The sequence below is a fragment of the Nasonia vitripennis genome, chromosome 1, assembly GCF_009193385.2.
Source record: "Nasonia vitripennis strain AsymCx chromosome 1, Nvit_psr_1.1, whole genome shotgun sequence".
Lineage (NCBI taxonomy): Eukaryota > Metazoa > Arthropoda > Insecta > Hymenoptera > Pteromalidae > Nasonia > Nasonia vitripennis.
In genome coordinates, this window is record NC_045757.1 from 27,240,810 (window position 1) to 27,261,290 (window position 20,481).

At 40.5% G+C, this 20,481-nt stretch overlaps 2 protein-coding genes across 3 annotated transcripts in view; one reads left to right on the forward strand and one right to left on the reverse strand.

Annotated features, from left to right (window-relative positions):
* The window catches only part of LOC100119465 (polypyrimidine tract-binding protein 1), a 455,850-nt gene that overhangs the window by 374,745 nt on the left and 60,624 nt on the right, over positions 1-20,481 (reverse strand). The gene's annotated exons all lie outside the window — the stretch shown is intronic.
* LOC116415792 (DDB1- and CUL4-associated factor 12-like) lies at positions 3,516-6,544 on the forward strand. Its single transcript, XM_031921017.1, has 3 exons — positions 3,516-3,784; positions 3,872-4,105; positions 6,286-6,544. Exons 1-3 carry the CDS (start codon positions 3,516-3,518, stop codon positions 6,542-6,544), a joined length of 762 nt encoding a protein of 253 aa, XP_031776877.1.

Sequence of the window (20,481 nt, forward strand, 5' to 3'; positions counted from 1 at the left end):
TTGTCGGAATAACGAACGAATTTTTAGATGAATTTTTCAGAGTTATTATTCCGGATATCACTACAACTCTGATTTTCGCTGTTTTTTTGCTCGTGACGTGGAACCGCTGACGCAGTCTGCGATATACCTCTACTCTAGAAAGAAGAAACTTTGAGAATTTTACAAAATCTGAGAAACGTGCCCGCAATCGTCTAGTGCTTAGAATTTTATCTTTTAGTGAAAATAAATAATAAATTAATTAGGCTTAATTTTTAAATTCATTGGTGTAATGTTTTTTCTTTGTTAAATAGTACTCTGTAAAATATTTGTCAGATGTGCCAATATTCTGCAAAACAGTGTTGCAAAGATTTTATACACCCGATATTATAATCGAAAGATCCCGAGACTTAGACCGATTTTTCTACGGCAGACCTCACTCTCGAGGGTTTTACACCCTATTCTACAATCGAAAGGCCCTCAGACTTAGATAGATTCTTCCACAGCAGACCTCACCCTCGGCTCAAGCATTTTTGAGTTCTCGAGCAGGTAGTCATTATCTCGGGGTGCTATATAATATTATAAATATGCTGCCGTAAAACCAGATGAGCGTTTTACACAACTACCTGGAAAGAACCTCGTGTCATAAACTTATGCGTCGTGCAAAGCGTTTTATTACTTCGCATCATTCGGAACCAATATTCGAATAGCTACATAGGCGAAATTCAACGTTCCAAAATCGCCACGATCGAAATTGCAGAATATTAATTAAGTTTTCACATGTTTAACGTTATACCGTATCCGTTACTTTTCTCAGGTCAAATTGTTCAACGATATAATTACTCAAAACGTCACTCACGCGAGACAATGTCCTCCTGAAAATGCCTAATTTTCAACAATTGCGCGTCACGCATCAGCATCAGCAAGCATCGTTTACACTATACGCCCGCGCAAAATCGGTCAAGAGTGGCCAATCTAATCATGTAACACACAGGGGGTGGTGGAGGGGTGAGCGCGAGCAGCCAGTCGCGATCGAGCAACATTCGCGCAGTTATTCATTAACGATCTCTCGACGGCCATCGAAGGCCCAATCGGGTATAGGTAGCGGCTGTTGACATGCTTACGCGAGCCCTCGGCATTATTAATCAGCCCGTCGCCTTAGCAACAACAATGTACGCATCGTTGGCCCTCGGTATATTTACGCGAGCTTTGACGCGCCACTTGCTCCTCTCACCGTACCTATGTGTACCATTCGAACGGCGATAGCGGCGACGGCTTTGTCGAGCTCGTTTAATTACGGGACTTGAAAAGCTGTGTAGCGCATTCTGCCATTCGATCCTCGATTAACGTGCGGAATTCTCTCTGTGAGCGAGTGCTGCTCGGGCTGATGTGCCTTTGGGACGCGCGCGAAAGTAGCTACGCGCTCGTAGGTCTGGTACTTATTGCACCAAATTAACTTGCTGAGCTATTGATATCAAGTGCACCGAGATGATGCTTTGGAAAGTCGCGGTACGAGGCTCGATATTTGATCGGTGATATGGTTCGATGCTTTATCGGATAATTATCGATATGGGCGTGGGCGTAGGAAAATTGTTTTGATTTTTTTATAGGGAATTTCGATTGGTAAGGGTTGAGAGAATGATACCGCGTGTAATTGTTCGATGCACTTATTTTTATTAAAAGTAGGTAGTACATATATTGCTATATAGTGAAAAATTTAAAAATTGTCCAATGCACAGACACTAACAAAGCATAAACTTGTCGTGTGCAATGCCGTTAAACTGAAGGTTTATACTGTTTTATACTCGTGTTTTCAAAGTCTTGCATAACGGATTTAGCGAACAATAGGCAGATAACAACGCTGATCAACTTCACTCTCGCTTGTCTCGATATCAGCTACAGAAGTAGGATGAATTTATAGGGACATCAATTACATATTGATCGAAGTATTGTCAGTTTTTAGATGTGATTTTTGTTTAGCTTTCAAATTTTTAAGCTTTTTATAACAACGGATATACCGATAAAAGTAACTTATTTTTATTTTCATTGTTCACGCGTGAACTAAAAATATTTTTTATTGAAGAACTATTTTTTTGAAATTTATTGTTTATTTATTAAAAGCAATATTTTGTTACAAAAGATTTCACATGGATTTCAAGCATTTTAAAAATGTAAGGACTATCAAGTAAGACTGCAAAGTATGCGAAGAAAACAGAACAGTAAGCCATGAATTATTTCGTATTATGTACTTAAACTTTAGATACCTTAATAAAATAGTGTGCTACGGTGCAAGTGCATTTTGCACGAAGTAGGTGATTTTTGCATGAGTACTGCTTACTGCTTGTGCATAGCGACAAAATGTACTTGAATAATTTAATAAAAATAAAGAATGTGTCACACCAGTTGTGCTTTGGCCAGCTGCCGAGTTCTTTTATTTATCTTCGATCTCGTAGAAGTTTCTTAGGGCCTTGAATTTTCTTATCTGGAACAACTTGACTGTCATCTGCGCTGAGTTGAAGCCACTTGATATTGACGTGGGGCACGTTGCAAGGATTGATTACTCAATCTTACGGCATCGAGCTCTGCTGTTTTTTCCTGTTCTTTCAGCTGTTTTATGTCTGTTATTGTCGTTTCTATTGCGGCTATGGCTGACTCTTTCTGCAACAACTCAGTTTCCCAAGCAGCAATTTCATCTGCCTTTTTGTTAGCCATATTTACAAGGATGACCTTTCACGTAGCTCTTGTTAAGGTACACTGATTTTAACGGCATCAGCAGTGTAAATTAGATCGTAGATTTGAATAGCACGGATGTCGCCACAAACTTTAGAAATTACGGTTAACGCTCTCTGTTTGCAGAAAGAGCAGCGACATCTAGCGGTAGATTGGCGTAGCTATGTGTATAGTAAAGCCGGCATGTTAAAGAAAAAGAATACGGTTTCTGACGATCTTCCTGCCCACGAAAAAAAAGGCGGCGACAGGTCAAACTACCACAATATATCTGCTGGCATCAGTATGAGTATAAACTGACATAAAACGCCATAAAGTGCATAGGCAGTGCAAGACCAGCTGTATCTGTAGGTTCGATACTAATGGTGGGTAAAATCCGAGCACGCAGATCATACGATCGACATGCCGGCACCGAGACGCTTGCTATATAACAGGGTAATCTTCCTTCTTCATGCTCTGAGGCTCCCCCACTCTTTGAAGTGGGGGCGTTGCGCCGTCGATCGCTTATTGGCTAAGGTAAACAGAAACGACACCCTCTCACCGAAGCTTCTTCTGCTGCAAAGCAGACCCGGTCAAGGCCCAGCAACAGAATCGGTATAGGCGTCCTCAGTCTAAACCTGATAGTCACGCGTTCTGTATGTTGCTATACTTAGTATCCTAAAGACGTCAATCGTATTTAAATCGGTGATATTAAATCCGTTACAGTTTGTACAGAGATGTACTTTTGAAATGTGAAACATCTCTTTTCTTTTAATATTTCAAAATCAAAAGCTTAATCTTTCTGGACTTTAGACCGATAATTGCAGCTTATCATGGCCGATTTGAAACATCTTTTAAGGCATCGCCTTTGGAAAGAACATGTAGTGGATTTAAAGACGGACAAAGTGTTTTGCTCTCAATGGCTCAATGATAGGCAAGTTGTGTTTGGTACTAAGTGCAATAAATTAATGTTGTATGATACTACGAGGCAAGTGTTGGATCAGATCCCATTACTAAATGGTAGGTTAAATGCATCTGCCGGATTTGGATATACTGCAGAAACTCAAATAGGCATAGGCTCTGCTCAGATAAATCCTTTCAGGTAAATCTTTCGGAACTTTTTTTTATAATACAAAAAACTAATGCATTATACAAAAAATAATTAAAATCTTTTTGTTATTCACTACAGAACACTTTTAGCTACTAGAGGAAAAAATAGCACAGAACTAGCTATTTACAAATTGCCTTCACTAGATCCTTTTTGTGTCGGAGAACAAGGGCACAAAGACTGGATTATTGGCCCGTGTTGGTTGGATGACGAATTTTTAGTTTCGGCTTCAAATGATTCAAAAATGACTTTGTGGAAAATTAAAAGAGATTCGTCTGATGGAACATCTGAGAAAAGGGGTGTATCAACGCACAGGTAAGATATTTGAGAAAAATTAGATAATAGTATATTGTGTACCAGAGGCGTAAAGTAGGCTTTTTTCAACCGAGCAATTTTCACTGCAATATCCACACTAGGTCAAAAAGCCTGCTCAACCCTTGGTGCACACCATAGTTTTTGTAACGCATGCATTGATTTTTCCGTATACTTGTAATCTAAGTTGGCATTTAAATAAACGACGCTGCTACATCGCACTAACTACGCGCCGTGTAATATAGTGCCACTTAGGTCACACATATCATAATCTGCTATTTTAAATTCATCAATCATTTTTAGCTGTAGGTTAATAAAACCAGTTTGGGTAAAAAAAGAAGGATTGACACAACAAATAGAGTCGTTGCTTTTCAATAAAACACGAAGAAATTGCTGCGTCGTCGATGAATAACTTATTGCACATTTGGGCTTCTGATACTTTTGAACAAAAACTATCCCTTGATCTCTCCGGTTATATGAGTAATAAGAGTAGTATTGGCCAGAACATTTGCCTAGCTGTAAGCGATGGTGGACGTTATGGGGTAGGGTGTGGGTGTTGGCGAGTCTTCGCGCCGCTTGCCGTCTATAGTAGACTACAGGGCTAATCTAGCGCCACCATGCGGGCAGCGCTAGGTATTCACGCGTGCTCTGCAAAGTACTCTCTCTCCTGCCGACCGCTCTCGAAGCAACAGCTCCGTCGCTCGAGTTATACATCAGAAGAAAATAAATAGAGAGTTATAACAGAATATTAGTGCCTAGTTTAATTACGAGTTCTCCTCACCAACCATCCAACTAGGATTAATCTAACAGGTTGTGGGCCAGCTCGCTGGAATAGAGGAAGAACCGAGAAGAAGACGACTCAGATGTTTTTATTTTTATCTTTGTTCAGAGGAAAACAAATCAGACGTATCAGAGGTCTAGAGGACAAATTTCAGAAGAAAACGTAAGTACAAGCTTTTGTAAGGTGTAGTCAGAGTAGTAATCAGATATAGCAAAAGAAAGTTTAATTTTTGATCGGTTTCGGGAGTGTGTTGTGTTACCGCATCGACAAGAAAAATGAGAGTTGCGTAAAGAATAGTAGGAAAAGACAGTGCGGTGTCTTAATAATTACAGAATAGATCAGAAGGTTATAGAAAATCAAAAGTCTTAACACGAAACAAAAGCGCGCGACAACGAAACGCACGAGAGCTCGCCGGCAAAAGCCTGCACGAGCCGATTCCGGGAATCGGGGGGAGGTGAGCCGCGACTAGCGACGCTGTCAGAGTCGAGCGCGTGGTTTGTTGTGCTCTCTCTCTCTCTCTCTCTCTCTCTCTCTCTCTCTCTCTCTCTCTCTCTCTCTCTCTCTCTCTCGGAATCAAAACAAATTTTACACGCACGGATTTTTCTCGTAAATTTTTTTTCTCCTTTTTGAGTTTCAAAATATATGGTCTAATCAGAATCAGACGTAACGGATTAGATTGGCTATCGGTGTATATATGTAATAAATAAAATCAGAGAAAAATAATTCCAGTTATATCGTTCTCACTCCTATTCAGAATGTCAGAGTTATTCGAGTAAATCAAAAAGCTTCAATTTTTTTGTTGGCTTATTAGTGTTCAGATGCACTCGAATAAATTTTAAAAACACGCCTTGATAGAAATTTCAATGAAACGGCGGTGCAGTGAATTTGAATTTCTATAAAATTTAAAATTATCAAAAGATAATTACACTTTCATTCGTGATTTCTTGGACGACATACGCGTGTGCGATCGCCCCCTCGCAAATTATTAAGTGAATTGCGTTCGTTTACTTAGACTGGGAGGGAGCACGTGTGTGGCGTCCGGGAGGCACGGTGCTAGTGCTTGATTTTCAAGCTTGGTTTGACTTGCAGTGCGGTCTAACTTGGCAGAAATCAAAGAAAACTGTTAGAGTAAGCATTCTAACTTTATTTCAGAGGAAAAGAACATCAGAAGCGTTATGTCTGATTGGAGTCTTTCAGACCCATTACCATCAAATGAGAAAGAGGTGGCCAACGAAGGCAACGAAAATCAAGTGGACGATCATTTGAATATCCACCAAGGTACAAAGTGTTTTTAAATCAGAATATAAACAATTAATTCAGAATCAGAAGTTAGGCCTAAAATTCAGAGTTCAAATAATAAATAAAAATTGAATGCTAATCAGAGAAATTGTTTATAATACAGATTCAGATATAGAAGGGTATACACCCCGGGTACACCCCCAAAAAGAGATATGGAGGGAAAGTCTCAACCTACTAACTCACAAATGGAGTGGAGAATGGATAATCTGGAGAATGCTCTCGAGAGACACTCCGATATACTCGACAATCATGCTGAAATAATCAGAGATCAAACAGTAGCCATACTCGATATGAAGGAAAATATTGACAACCTAAACACCGTCATACAGAAACTCACAGAACAAATAGGAAAATTAACTTGAGAGGTAATTATCCACCCTGCCAGTTCCACAGTCAGAGACATAAGTGAGACAGAGTTTAGTAACAATATCAATTCAACAAACTTATCAGACGGAACAAGCGCATTAGGAGACGTCAGCAGAGCTTGTAATGAACTCAGACGATCTATTGCCCTAAACGCAACTAATTCAAAAATAAACATAAAGAGAAATTATAAATTAACAAAAAAAGTACCACTTAACATTTGGTTAGACAATATAAATGCTGAATTAAAAGCTAATAATCTTGCAGACATACTTGACGATTCTCAACAATCAGACGTTTCAGAGACAGTAATAGAAAGACAAAACAGAAAAGACCAAGTCAGAGACATTCTAATAAGTCGCGTAGATGATTATTACCATAATAAGATTTTACAAATAAAAGACCCATTAGAAATAGTCATTAAAATCAAAGAGTTCAGACGAGCAGAGGCCAATGTTACCGATTCTTCAGTCAGAGAAAAATTATATAGTCTCAAAATGAACAATAGAGAATCAGTAAACGAATTTTGCGATCGTTTTGACTCTATTATCAGAGATTTTGAAAATTGTATTACCAAAACACCTCTGACGGAGGAAGAGATAAGATCGGCCTTCTTTCAAGCTGTTAGTATAAAATTTAAAGAAATCAGATCGGCCAATATTATCAGACTTCAAGCAACCAAATCAGAGATGAGCCTTGATGACATAAAAACTTTGATACTACAACTGGACTCAGACAGACGCAAATCAGACGGTCAGCCTTCAGACGACAGGCAAAAAATTGCAGCTAAACAGGCGATAATCACAGACAAGTGTTATCGCTGCAATAAGGTGGGACACAGAGCAGCCTTTTGTCCTCTTAAAGAGTACAATCTATGGTACTGCTTTTATTGCCAGGCTGTAGCTCCACACAAAGGGGATGATTGTCCAAATAAGGACAATCCCAAAGATGGGTATGTAAAATCTTATACATATAACAACACAAACACAACAGTAATAACTTCAGAGGTAGAGGTAACAGAGGAAGGGGTTTTTATAATAATGTCAGAGGTAGAGGAAATAATGTAAGAAGGGGATCTTTCAAACGCAAGGTCGATATACAAACACCAGGCCGAAATCAGAAGAAGGGATACAAGGTCAAAGCGATGCTAACAGGTAACAACACACATATAATTAATAAAACACCTACAAAACTAGTACTTATTGCGGACTCTGGCGCAACAGAGCATATAGTAAATAAGAGCATAATTTTAAGTAACTTCAGAAAAAGTTCAGGCGAATATATCAGAAGTGCAAATAAAAATAAATCTGCAAACATCTCTATAGACGGCAAAGGAGATTTAATTTTAAAATCAGAATCAAATGAGAATAACAAAATAATTTTGACAAATGTAATTTCTGCCAAAAATATTTCAGACAATCTGATCTCTCTCAGACGTTTTGCAGACGTAGGTTTGAGTATTTATTTGGATAATAAAATACTTAAAATCTACGATAAAAATTCAGACGAAGAGTATTTAGCTGGGACGTATGAAAAGCCAAACTGGATAATTTCTTTAAACGTAGCAAAACATGAACAATCAGATGAGCAACAAGAAGTCTACGATAAGTATTCATGCACGGCTAACATAGTCTCGGTAGACGAGTTCTTGCAGCAATCTCAGTCAGATATCAAGGATCTTGAGGATCAAAACGAATCAGATGAAACTAACGCATCAGAGGGAACTCAGATGAATCCGACTGAGATTGGGAGGGAGAAGCAGCAAGAACGAACTGTACAAGAATCAAATTCATCTAGTCAGAGAGAAGTTTGTGATACAAACTTAGATGAACAAATTCTGAACAGGAAAATCCTAAACATAGACGACTCGTCAGAAGAAATGCTGAAATATCTACAAAACAATGTGGACAACAAATCAGATAGACAAGAAAAGAAGCTGAACGAAGGAATGCTCTGGCATATCAAATTAGGTCACGCTTCTCTGCAATATTTACTATTGCTACAAAAGTCAGAAGATAAACTCAGAAAGGTAAAATTCGACAAGTCCATTACAGACTGCGAAGTTTGCGTCCTATCAAAAATGGAAAACCTGTCGTTCTCAGAAGTCAGAGTCAGAGCAACAAGGCCATTAGAAAGGATACACACAGACACAATGGGACCAATTAAACCAGTCTCGTATCCTGGGGAAAATAAATTCATAATAGGATTTATTGATGATTACACCAGATTTGCCAAAGCATACTCTACTAAACACAAAAGTGAAGCTGGAGATTGCTTAGAAAAATTCTTGGTAACTACAAGAAATTTACTGGGCAAAGAAGAAAAAGTGTGTTTCATCCGAACGGACAATGGCACTGAATTTACTGGAGGTAAATTTTCAGAAGTTATGGAAAAGCAGAAAATTGAAGGAGAGTTCGCACCTCCTTACACTCCACAACATAATGGAACCGCTGAAAGGTTTAACAAAACCATACAGTGGAAAATCAGAGCGCTCATGATAGACTCTGGTCTACCCAAGAGCATGTGGATACTCGCTTTGGAAGTGGCGGTCCATATCTATAATAGAACTCCACACAAAGGAATCGATTCAGAGATACCAATCAAGAAAATGGTTCCAAATGGAAACATGCATCTAGACAAAATCAGACGTTTCGGATGTTTGGCCTATGCCAAAATACCGAATGCGACGAACAAGTTTTCAGACAGAGCAATCCGTACAATCATGGTTGGATATTCTCAAACTGGTTATGTTTTGTGGTACTCTGAATTTCAGAGATTCATTACATCCAGACACGTGAGATTTAATGAAAAACTGGTGTATAGGGATGTGTATAAAACTGACCTAAGAGAAAAATCAGAGACACTAGAAATATCAACAGATGTTGTCAAAACACAACCAGATATACCAAAAGATTCAAAATCAGAGAAAGAGAAAAATCTGAAGAGAAAAGCAGATGACAAAAATTCAGAAGATTCAAAGGCTAAGAAACCTGAACCAGAAAAGCGACCTTGTCTAGAACGAAAAGCCAAGACAAACAGACGAACTTGGACACATCTCAGAGAAGCAGTAGTCGAAGTAGAAAATACCAATCACGATCTGCCACAAGTATCTACTCCAACTGGAGAAACCAGAGATACACACTCAGAAGAAGATGAACTTGGACATATTTTTATAGCACGAACGAACAGAGATCCTGTCAGTTATAAAGAAGCTATTGAATCAGACGACAAACATAAATGGTCAGAAGCAATAAAACAAGAGTTAAAGTCTATGGAAGACAACAATGTGTGGACAATAGTAGACAGACCCTCTCTAGACAAAGATGGCAAAAAGGCACACATCATTGATTCCAAATGGGTATTCAAAAGGAAAATCTCAGAAGACGGTCAGACGACTTACAAAGGAAGATTAGTTATCAGAGGATTCAAGGATAGAAAAGAATATGAACTCAGAGAAACTTACGCACCAGTCTCAAGATTGCCAATCGTTAGAGCGACTTTTGCAATCATTAATAAGTTAAATTTAACTGCTTATCAGATGGACGTCAAGACAGCATTTCTGAATGGAACGCTTGAAGATGACATATTCATGAAAATACCAGATGGTATAAAAATAGACCCATCCATTAAGAAAATAAAGTATGTAAACTCCAAAAATCCTTGTATGGCCTCAGAATAAGTCCCAAGCGATGGAACAAACGCTTCTCAGAAGTTGCTTTGGAACTTGGACTAGAAAAGGACATAAATGAACCATGTCTGTTCACGTGGAGATTACAAAATCAGATGGTAGTATTACTGCTATATGTAGACGACATCATTCTAGCAGGCAACAATCAGACGAAACTAAAACAGATAAAAGAAAGATTATGTTCTACCTTTCAGATGAAAGACTTAGGAGAACCTAAATTATTTTTAGGCATGAAAATAACCAGAGACAGAGATCAGAAAATATTAAAACTGTCACAATCAGAGTACATAGAGAAATGTCTTGAACGTTTCAATATGAAAGATAGTAAGCCACAGAAAACACCTATGGTTACAAGACAGGTTCGAAAAAGAGAACTCATAAATTCAGAAGAAGCTCAGATAGCAACTCATGCACCGTATAGGGAAGCTATAGGAAGCTTACTATATCTGGCAGGTGCCACCAGACCTGATATTGCATTTGCAGTAAACTTTCTATCAAGAAAACAGCTGTCACCCACTGAAAGTGACTGGAAGGAAGTAAAAAGGATTTTCAGATACCTCAGAGGAATCTCAGAAATAGGTTTGATTTTCAGAGCAGAAAAAGAGTATATGGAAGCAATGACAGACGCTAGCTTCAGAGATTGTGAAGATTCATCTTCAACTGGAGGATATGTAATAAAATTGTATGGCGACTCAATTATGTGGAGAAGCTATAAACAAGTTTACGTATCACTCTCTACCTGCCAAGCAGAGTACTTGGCAATGAGCAATGCTTGCCACGAAATTGTATCGTTGGATAAAGCTATCAGAGATATAACAGGGAAAACTATGTATCCTGTTACCCTGTGGTGCGATAACAAATCTGCATGGGATTGCACTCAGATGGAAGGAAATCACAAGTTGAAAAACTTTGATGATGATCTGGAAACAATTCAGAGAAAACTACAAATCAGAGAAAAGACAGGGAGTAAAAGTCACATGGCAGAAACACACGGAGACTACATAAAACAGTGTGTCCTAAAGGGACAAATCAGAGTTAAATGGATATCTACTACCGACAATGTGGCAGACATTATGACTAAACCTCTACCTAATGATACTCATAAATACCTCAGAGATAAAATATTGAACATAGAAATTCACACTTAATTATAATTTTCAGAGTTTTATTTATATATATATATCAGACGAATAAGAATTTTTGTACATATTTCAGATACAGGAAACCAAGGAGAAACTAATTCAGAGTAAAGTTCAGAGAATAAAAAACGCAAACGTACAGGAGGACAAGCGCCCCGAAGGGAGGGAGTGTTGGCGAGTCTTCGCGCCGCTTGCCGTCTATAGTAGACTACAGGGCTAATCTAGCGCCACCATGCGGGCAGCGCTAGGTATTCACGCGTGCTCTGCAAAGTACTCTCTCTCCTGCCGACCGCTCTCGAAGCAACAGCTCCGTCGCTCGAGTTATACATCAGAAGAAAATAAATAGAGAGTTATAACAGAATATTAGTGCCTAGTTTAATTACGAGTTCTCCTCACCAACCATCCAACTAGGATTAATCTAACAGTGGGCGATACACCATACTCGTGGATCCGAGAAAAAAAAAGTTTGAGAAAATACCCACGATGTACATATATCATGCTGATAAATGATCTTCTAATATTTGATTGAGTGAAAATATTTACTCTCATTATTTGTTTATCTACTGCAGGCACGGAGGCGGTATAAGATCAATGAGTTTTCGAGGTCCGCTATTAACAATAGGGACATTATTCGGAATGCTTATGTTCTTTGATACTAGAGCTGTAAAGTATTTGGAATCGTCAAAAAAATCCAATCAGTTTGTGATCCTAAGCAATTCCAAGGGCCGTGTGGTAAGAATGAAACAGTTATAAATAAACGGTTGATAAATTTTTACGTAGTTATATAATTGTCAAATTAACACAGTGGATATGAACTTTTATTTTTCAGTACCTTGCTGGGGATCGATCTGAGCAAAAGGAATACACAGCTACAATATTTACGCACTGTTATGATGCAGCGGGTACACGTCTCTGTTCTGCTAGAGGACCACTTGCACGAGATCTGTGTGGAAATTATGCAGGAATATGGCACTGTCCGTGACATTTTTTTGAGTACATGCCCTCGTCTTAATTGTACCGCTCTTTATAGCAATCATTTAATTCAACTAAGTCAGTTTTTCTAATTTTTTATATTTGCAGAATTTACATTAAAAAGACAAACCTATTTTCTACCTCATTTCTAAATAACTGTATTAGGATAAAAATGAAAAAATTCTTGCTGGTGTGTTGAAAACTCTAATAATATATACAAATTTATATCGAATTTTTTAATAAAATAATCGACTCTTATAGAGTAAGCGCGAAAAAAGTTGTAATTTAGAAGATTTCACGAATTTCGGTATGTAATATTGGTCAAAAAAGTGCATGTTTTATAATGGTCGATTTATGCAAGCTGATTCTTAAAAGCGGCTTATTTTAAATTCTTGATATAGGGTGTGTAGAAAATAGTAATTTTAATTTAAAATTTTACTGGTGAATAAATAAAATAAAATAAAAACGCTAACACGAAATATATCTGCGAGTCAAGTCTAGTCAAGTTTATAATATAATGTTATGTGTCTAAAAATTTGCCAATGTTCCTGACTTTTTTCTTTATATTTTATTTAATAAGTGATGAAATGTACAGTATATTTAATATATGAATTTAGAATAATTTAACAAATGTAGTAGTATGGTTATTCTGTCCTCAATTCAACAATAACATAAATTAACAGTGCGCTACAATGGTATTTTCCTCTTTTTTTTTAATAAAAAAAGTGCTTCTTTTGCAAGAAGCTACCTTATAACTTGTCCAGTATATACTACAGCGATGAGCGTACCAAAAGTTTTGACAAGTTTTCACCTACTGCCGTGAAAACAGCCAGGAGAAGCATGTCGCAGTCCCAAAGTCTCAGACTTGCCAGTACATAAATAATACTCGAGTGTTCGCTGTAAAAAATGTGTTCATGACAAAGTACCGCAATCAGGTGAAGTGGCCGAGTTTGTTTAAGTTTCCTTAATCTCTGGCATCGTCCTTCTGCGCTAGTCTCTTTCAATTTTTACCCGCCGTTTCCTTTCTTTACCTCAATCCTATACACTATTTCATCTTTATTCCTCTTCGGCTTTTCATTGCCAGTCCAGCTGCAGTCATAGCAACTCTTTTGGTTTCCAAAGATTATTACTACGTCGCTCTTTGATTTTATAACTTTACAAATATACTACGGTGGCAGCTGCGTCACAAACTGTTGCCAAAACAAACACGCAAGACTTATAGAGTGCACCGTCATAACTGGCTTTCGCTAATTCGGCGAGCGGCCCAATAAGAGGGCCCTGCGCGCTTCCCCGACGGGACCAGGATTACCTAGAAATTAATGATACGATACTGTTACGGATAGAATATAGATATGTACCTTGGAGATGCGGCGGGGGGAGCGGACAGACAGAGAGAGAACGGGATAGTGCGCAATGTACAGTGAATGTCGATAAAGACGGGCGCACGCGTTGGCCGAGCTCCCATAGCGCAGAACCAATTTTGGGAGTTCTGTGGCTTCTGGCCCCCAGCTAGGGGTGCTTTGGCGCCCCGAGGCTGTTTCGACCCCAAAGGGAGCTTGCTCCATTGCTTTGAGGGTCCCACGTTGCACGGGGAAGCCGAAAGGCGGGCCGTGGCACGTTCTCGGCTGAGGAGCGAGGCGACGTGGCGACGGCCCTTTATGTGTAAGATGTCATGCGTACGATTTAAAGGTTCGCGCGCGATAAGTTTGGTTTCTCTCTCTCTCTCTCTTTCTCTCCGCGACGCCCCGGCAGCCATCAGCGGCGTATTAGGCGGCAATTAGCATAGGTGGGGGGCAGTGGCGATCCAGATCGACGAAGGATCGACAGCAGTCAGATGCACTCTGACCCTTGGTGCGAGTAGTTGGTCGTGATACAGGCCGCTACTCATTTGTGATTATATTCCTAAATAAAGATTTAACCTATAATATTGTACTCTTCAAATTGTGTTCGACTTCAAGTTATTGCCGAGATCCTTGGACCAATTTTATCCTTAACAGATACACTCCTACTTTATCGTCGGTATAGTGTCAATACAGTTTTTCCAACCACTTGATGATGAGTACCCTCGATCCCTAGGTAAGCCCAGTCTCATCAGGCGAGCGCGTAAGGCCGCTTTTTTGGGCCGCTCACCAGATGAGCGAAAGCCATTTATGCCGGTGCACTCTAGGGGTCTTGCTCGTTTGTTTTCTGTCTGGCCACAGAAAATGTCGGTAAGGTATGCCTGGATGTGCTGGCAAATGCGTGTAGCGCAGCTGCCACCACAGTACGATTTATATTTGTTGAGTTATAAAATCAAAGAGCGAGGATCTTTGGAAACTAAAAGCGATGCTATGCCCTTAAGATTCGGTCTATAATAATCGTTTCTCTCAAGCCACGACAACGTACACTCCACTGAGTCATCCGCATCACACTTGATTTTTCTTGCCGAAATAAAAAAAATATTGTGCGACACATGACGTATGAATCGCTCACCTGTATTATATTATATTGGCCCGAGCATAAAACTAATGTAATTATATTACAAGATTATATATGCTTTAACAAGCTAAATACGTACATAACAACGTTATTGTACATAAAAACGTTATTATGTATCGAACCGGGTGGTTTCCACTCGAGCGCTGTCCATTGCGCGCAGTGTGCTCGCGTACCGGCTAATTTTGCTTACAATCAACAATCGCGCGTTCTGAATCTGGTGTTTAGCGTTTACGTTATATTACGCTATTCTATAAACTATTTTATAATTTTTAAATGCCAAGCATTTCTACAAGATTTACGATTAGGTCACGCGAGCTACAGAACATTTTTAAGAGTAATCTTAACAAATTCGAGCAAATTTCACTCTTCCCTACCTGTGCATCGGAAAACTCGAGCAGAGGTCACAGTCGAGTATCATACGACCGTCTCCGAACCATATTCCAATAAAACGTCCCCGTGACACGCAGAAACTAGGCTCGGCCGCAACGCGTGCATCATCATCAGCCGCGTCGCGAATTATCCAAGTCAGAGGGAGATGGACCAAGTAGCTATATAGTCATAGGCATATACAGGACTGGCGTTTGATTGCGCGAACGGAGAGAGAATGCTGTCGGCTCGAAATATCATATCCCTTTGTGTCGTGATTTTCGGTACAGCTGATTGGCCCGACAGAGCGAATCACCAGTGCGTCCATTTTCGAGTATATATCCCTCTCTCTCTCTCTCTGCGTGGGCGTCGCTCTTTGTTTCCTGTCTCGCGTGCAGCGCACTGATATTACATTGAATAGTTTTGAATTATTGCGCCGGAAGGTTGCGATGGCTATAATTTGATGACAAATCAACTTGTTTAGGCAATGAATTGGCATTGATTAGCAGCTATAGTATACGTAACGCGAAACGGATGATGCGAAGCTTATTATATTATCCATCGGTGAAATTTTTAATTTCGTATAAGATTTATTGATTCTTAAAATATCGATGCCAAGCTTATATAAACAAATTTGCTTGAAATATACTCAACAATAAATCAGAGGCACACGAGCTAGCTCGTACATCTCAGCAGATCAGCCTCGTGTCGTTTGATCGAAGGCGACGGTGCGCGATGATTCCGCGCTCTATAGTTGGCCACTTTGTCCAGCGGCTGTAACTCTTCGTTATACCTTTCCCTACGAGCCCCTTCCAGCTTTTGTACGTCGCGCTCCTTAATGATCCGCGGCCGAGAATGGAAGAGCTGCGTTTACTTTGATCTGTTGCGCGGACGCTAAGAGTCGCGAGCGAGACTTCAAAGCCGTCGTCGACGGGGGGCGAGATAACTCGGGCTTTTTTCTTCTGCTCCTTTTTACAAGACCGGCTGCGCAGCATCGATTATAGAGCGCTTTTTGCTTCGGAAGCGGGGGCCGGCTTCGTCTCCGCAAAGTGCGTTTATATAGTCGGCTTGGATTCGAGAGCACAGAGATTGCACGGACGCGATGTAACGGCGGAGGTGTGGGTCGTGGACTGGTTTACAAAGGGATCCTTTGTCTACTTTTTCTCGGTGGATTTTTGTGCATTAGGAGGTCTTCTCGCTGGCTCATCGCGTGGGGTGGACTTCGCAGAGTCGCTCGAGAGTTAATTGACGCTGATTACACGGTGGGGAGTGTTTCACTTACGTACAGCTTGATGCAATTTTCGCGTGATTGGATTATTTTGTTGCAAGGAAGCTTTTTGAAGGAGTCGAAGGATAAAGACGAAACTATGATAGTTACACGCGGCTCACATAAATGCTACACCATAATGCGTAGCTTTCATGCGAGATGCGCGTACAAAATATTTCAATTATAAATGGCTTAAAGGTGTGAACAATTAATAGGATTGGTTAAAAAAAATTATTCTCGGTTCGGTAACAAATAACGTATTTTTATTTATCAACTCAATTATTTGAAATAAAATTTAAAATTTTTTCAAACTTCCGCAACAAAGAAATGTAAACTCAACAAGCTTTCTTACAACCCCATCTGGCAAAATATTGTACACAACTTAGACGATAAGCTCCTCCTGTCTCAGCTCAGACTGATAGTGTTCACGCGCTTGCTCGAAAACTTGGATTATTTCTTCGTAGTAGATATAAAATCCTTTCAAATCGTACAACTTGAAGTTGGCCTCGAAGGCGGGATTGCGGGGCAATCTGACAGCTACTCTTCGCGACGATTTCGAAATACGTGCAGTTCTTAATGAGTCTCGTATACTTCAAACTTTGGAGAAGTGCGTGGCAGTCTAGATAAGGTCCCTAAGGTCCGGGTGTTCGTGGATGATCAGTTCGTCCTTCAATTTGATCAAAGCTCCGGTGCAAATTTTTTTCAGTACCATCTTTTTGATTATCATCCTGATACTTGGGTTATGCAGATGGTCGCGATTAACCAGAGTCAATGGCGTATTGCCATCGTTGTCCTCGATAAGCGTATCCGCATCAGCGTACAAGAGCAGCTTGATGCTCTCCTCTTCGTGTCGCCTGTAGTCGTATGTAATTATTTGTTTATTTATTTATTGCTTTACGAAACTCTGTTGCCTATTTTGTTTTACTCTCTGACACTTATTTATTTATTTATTTATTGACCTATTTATCTATTTATTTATTTATTATTGTAAATATTTATTAAAAATGCCTCGCGCCTCGTGTGAAAAGTGTAGGAATGTCACACGCGCAGGCGCTATAATTCGTCACTGCAAAATCTGTTCTGCAACATTTCACAATGTTTGCATGACTTGGCATGTCACAGACAAAGGCAACTATATATCAAGCTTGTAAAATTAAAAAGAAAGACAACACGATAAAAACGCAACGAAAATCTGCGCCTAGACTAGAATTAGAAAAGGATAAAGATAAAGGAGATTATAATATTAAAAATAAAAAGACTGATGTAAATATTACTGATGTAAATAATACTGGCGAAAATGTTAATAATTCTAATGTGAACAAGACTGACATCTCGATTACGAATGACACAAACAACAATGTTTCCCTGAGGGAAGAATTTTCTGCCTCGACGCCGGCCGTCTCTACTAGTAAAGCCAGTGATGGGAAGCGCGCCCAGATCAAATCTCCGGTGGATATGGGTGCGCTTCGCTATTGCACATTGCCATCATCCATGCTTACTCTCTTTAGTAACCAGTTCGAGCTCATTGAGAGGTCAGTTGATGATCTCAAAACTCTGCTTGTGAGGAGGCTTGATGCCATCAGCCAGAGATCAGATCCTGCCTCAGCAGCACTGGAGATGATTGACAGGCTAGTGGGGAGGGTTTCATCACTCGAGGAGACAATTGAAAAGCAGGTGTCTAAGCTGGAAGACCTGCAAAATGATCGCCTTCTGCTCTCTCAAGAAAATAAAGCCCTTCGGGAGAGTCTTGATGACGCTATGCGAGTGACGCATAGAGTAGAGACTCGCATAAATGCTGATGATGGCGGTTCTTGTACTAGTCGTAACCTTAGTCGTAATCTTAGTCTTAGTCTTAGTAATAGTAATAACAAATATGATAATGATGGAGACAGTAGCAGCGCGGATATATGTATCTCGGAGGCGTCTCGAGTCTTCGTCTCGCTCAGGGATTGTGAATCTGTTGACGCGAGTGGTGGCGCGGGCACCTCCACGTCGGCTGATACAGACGGCTTTAGGGTCAGTAAAGGTCGACGTCACACCCGGGCTCGTAAACATCGAGGGGAGGGTCGGGGACACTCTGCTGGCGTGCGCTCCTCTCCGACGGACGGGATGAGCAGTGGAGAGTCGACTGCAGAGATAATCATCTCTAGTATTTCTGACTCTCCGGAACAAGAACGTGGGGACGTGGCCCACGCAGTCCTCGCTACTGTTCTGCCGTCCGTCGCTAGGGATGACGTTGTGTCTACGAGGTTACTCCGTCCAAATACGCAAGTGGCAACGGTCGGCGGGCGCCCATCGCCATGGGTTGTCCGACTATCGAGCCACTTGATCGTAAAAAATATTATGCGAGCAAAACATAAGATAACCGGCTTAAACACGCGCCATATCAATGTCTCGCACTTATCCCAGGAAACGAGTAATAGCCTGGTTCAAAGTCAAATCTTCATAAATGAGTTGTTAAGTAAAGAATCGTTTTTGCACTTTAAAAGTCTTAAAAGTGTAGCTAGCGGTCTTGGTTTCAAGTACGTCTGGCATAGAGGCGGTCGTTTCTTGGCAAAAATGCGGGACGGGGAGATATCACATCATTTTCAAACGGCAGCTGACTTGCAAGCTATCGCTGCATCATATTCTTGTATGACGGGTAACGACAATATTGTAAATAATGCGACAGCGGTACATAACGGTAACGCGATCACTGAGACTGCATCATGCTCAGGATCGCTAGATAAAGACAGTACGAAAAACTGACTAGGCGGAGTGAAGGTGAGAGGAGCAGAGTGTGATGGGTTTTGTCAACGCTACCTCGCTGAACAGGCACATGGAGATATTTCGTCAATTCCTGGCGACTGCTCGTCCTTTCTACCATCTCTTTGGCGTGGCTGAGTCGCGTTTCGGGCCAAGCGTCGACGATGTATTTGCTCAGGTAAAGGGCTACTCTGTCCTTCGGCAGGACAGGAATACCCAGGGAGGAGGTGTGGCACTATACATCCACAATAGTTACAAGGCGACCATACTGTGCTCATCTCCAACAATGACGGATGGTAGAAAGCCCGGGATTCCAGAGTACCTTATGTGTAGAATTCAAAAGGGCCGCATGACCCCCATTTTTGTCGCCGTTATATACAGACCACCAGGTATTTCTTTCATGACCAACTCTGACCTGGTGGATAAATTAAAACTATATGCGGATGACTATAATCATCGTATAGTCATGGCGGACCTGAACGCAAATATGTTGTCGACGTCTCAGGATGCGAATTTTGTCAGGAATTTGGCCTGTGAGTTGAATCTCAAATTAGTTGAACATGGCGCCACGCACCACGTCGGGGAGTCTCATACGTGGATTGACGTAATCTATGCTGACGACAGTGAAGTAGTGCTGAATGCGAACAACATGATGGCGACCTTTCCGAGTAGGCATAACATCATTGATTTTACGTTTCGGACTCCAAAGTCGGAATCTCCTACTCTAACTCCATTCTTTTATAGAGATTTTAAATCCATCAGGTGCGAGGAGCTTCTTTCCCTTCTCGAAACCTGCGATTGGTCGACCATCAGTTGCCCAGGCATGACCACAGACAGTAAATTAGAAGCGCTTAGTGGCAACATCATGACTGTCATTGAAAAACTTGCCCCTTTAAAAAAATTTAAACCCAAAAATAAAAAATCTTCACCGTGGGTCAACGCAGAACTTCAAGACCTTTATGATAAGCGTGATGCGGTCGAACGAAGATTCAAAAGGACCCGTGACTCGAGGTTCTGGTCAGAATTCCAATCTCTTGCGGCTCAAGCAGAACAGCGCACAATCGAGGCGCGAGAGGCTTTTATTCAGGCCAGAATTTCGGAGGCCCTGAACAACATCAAAAACATCTGGATTGAGCTTCGTAATCTTGGAATATTGTCCACGACTAAAGAGGAACTGCACGGTTTCTCCCCAGGCGAGCTCAATGCCCATTTTTCCGGGGTCTCCGTATCAGAATCAGAGAGCGAGGTGAACTTGGATGAGATTGTGGCGACGGCCAGTGA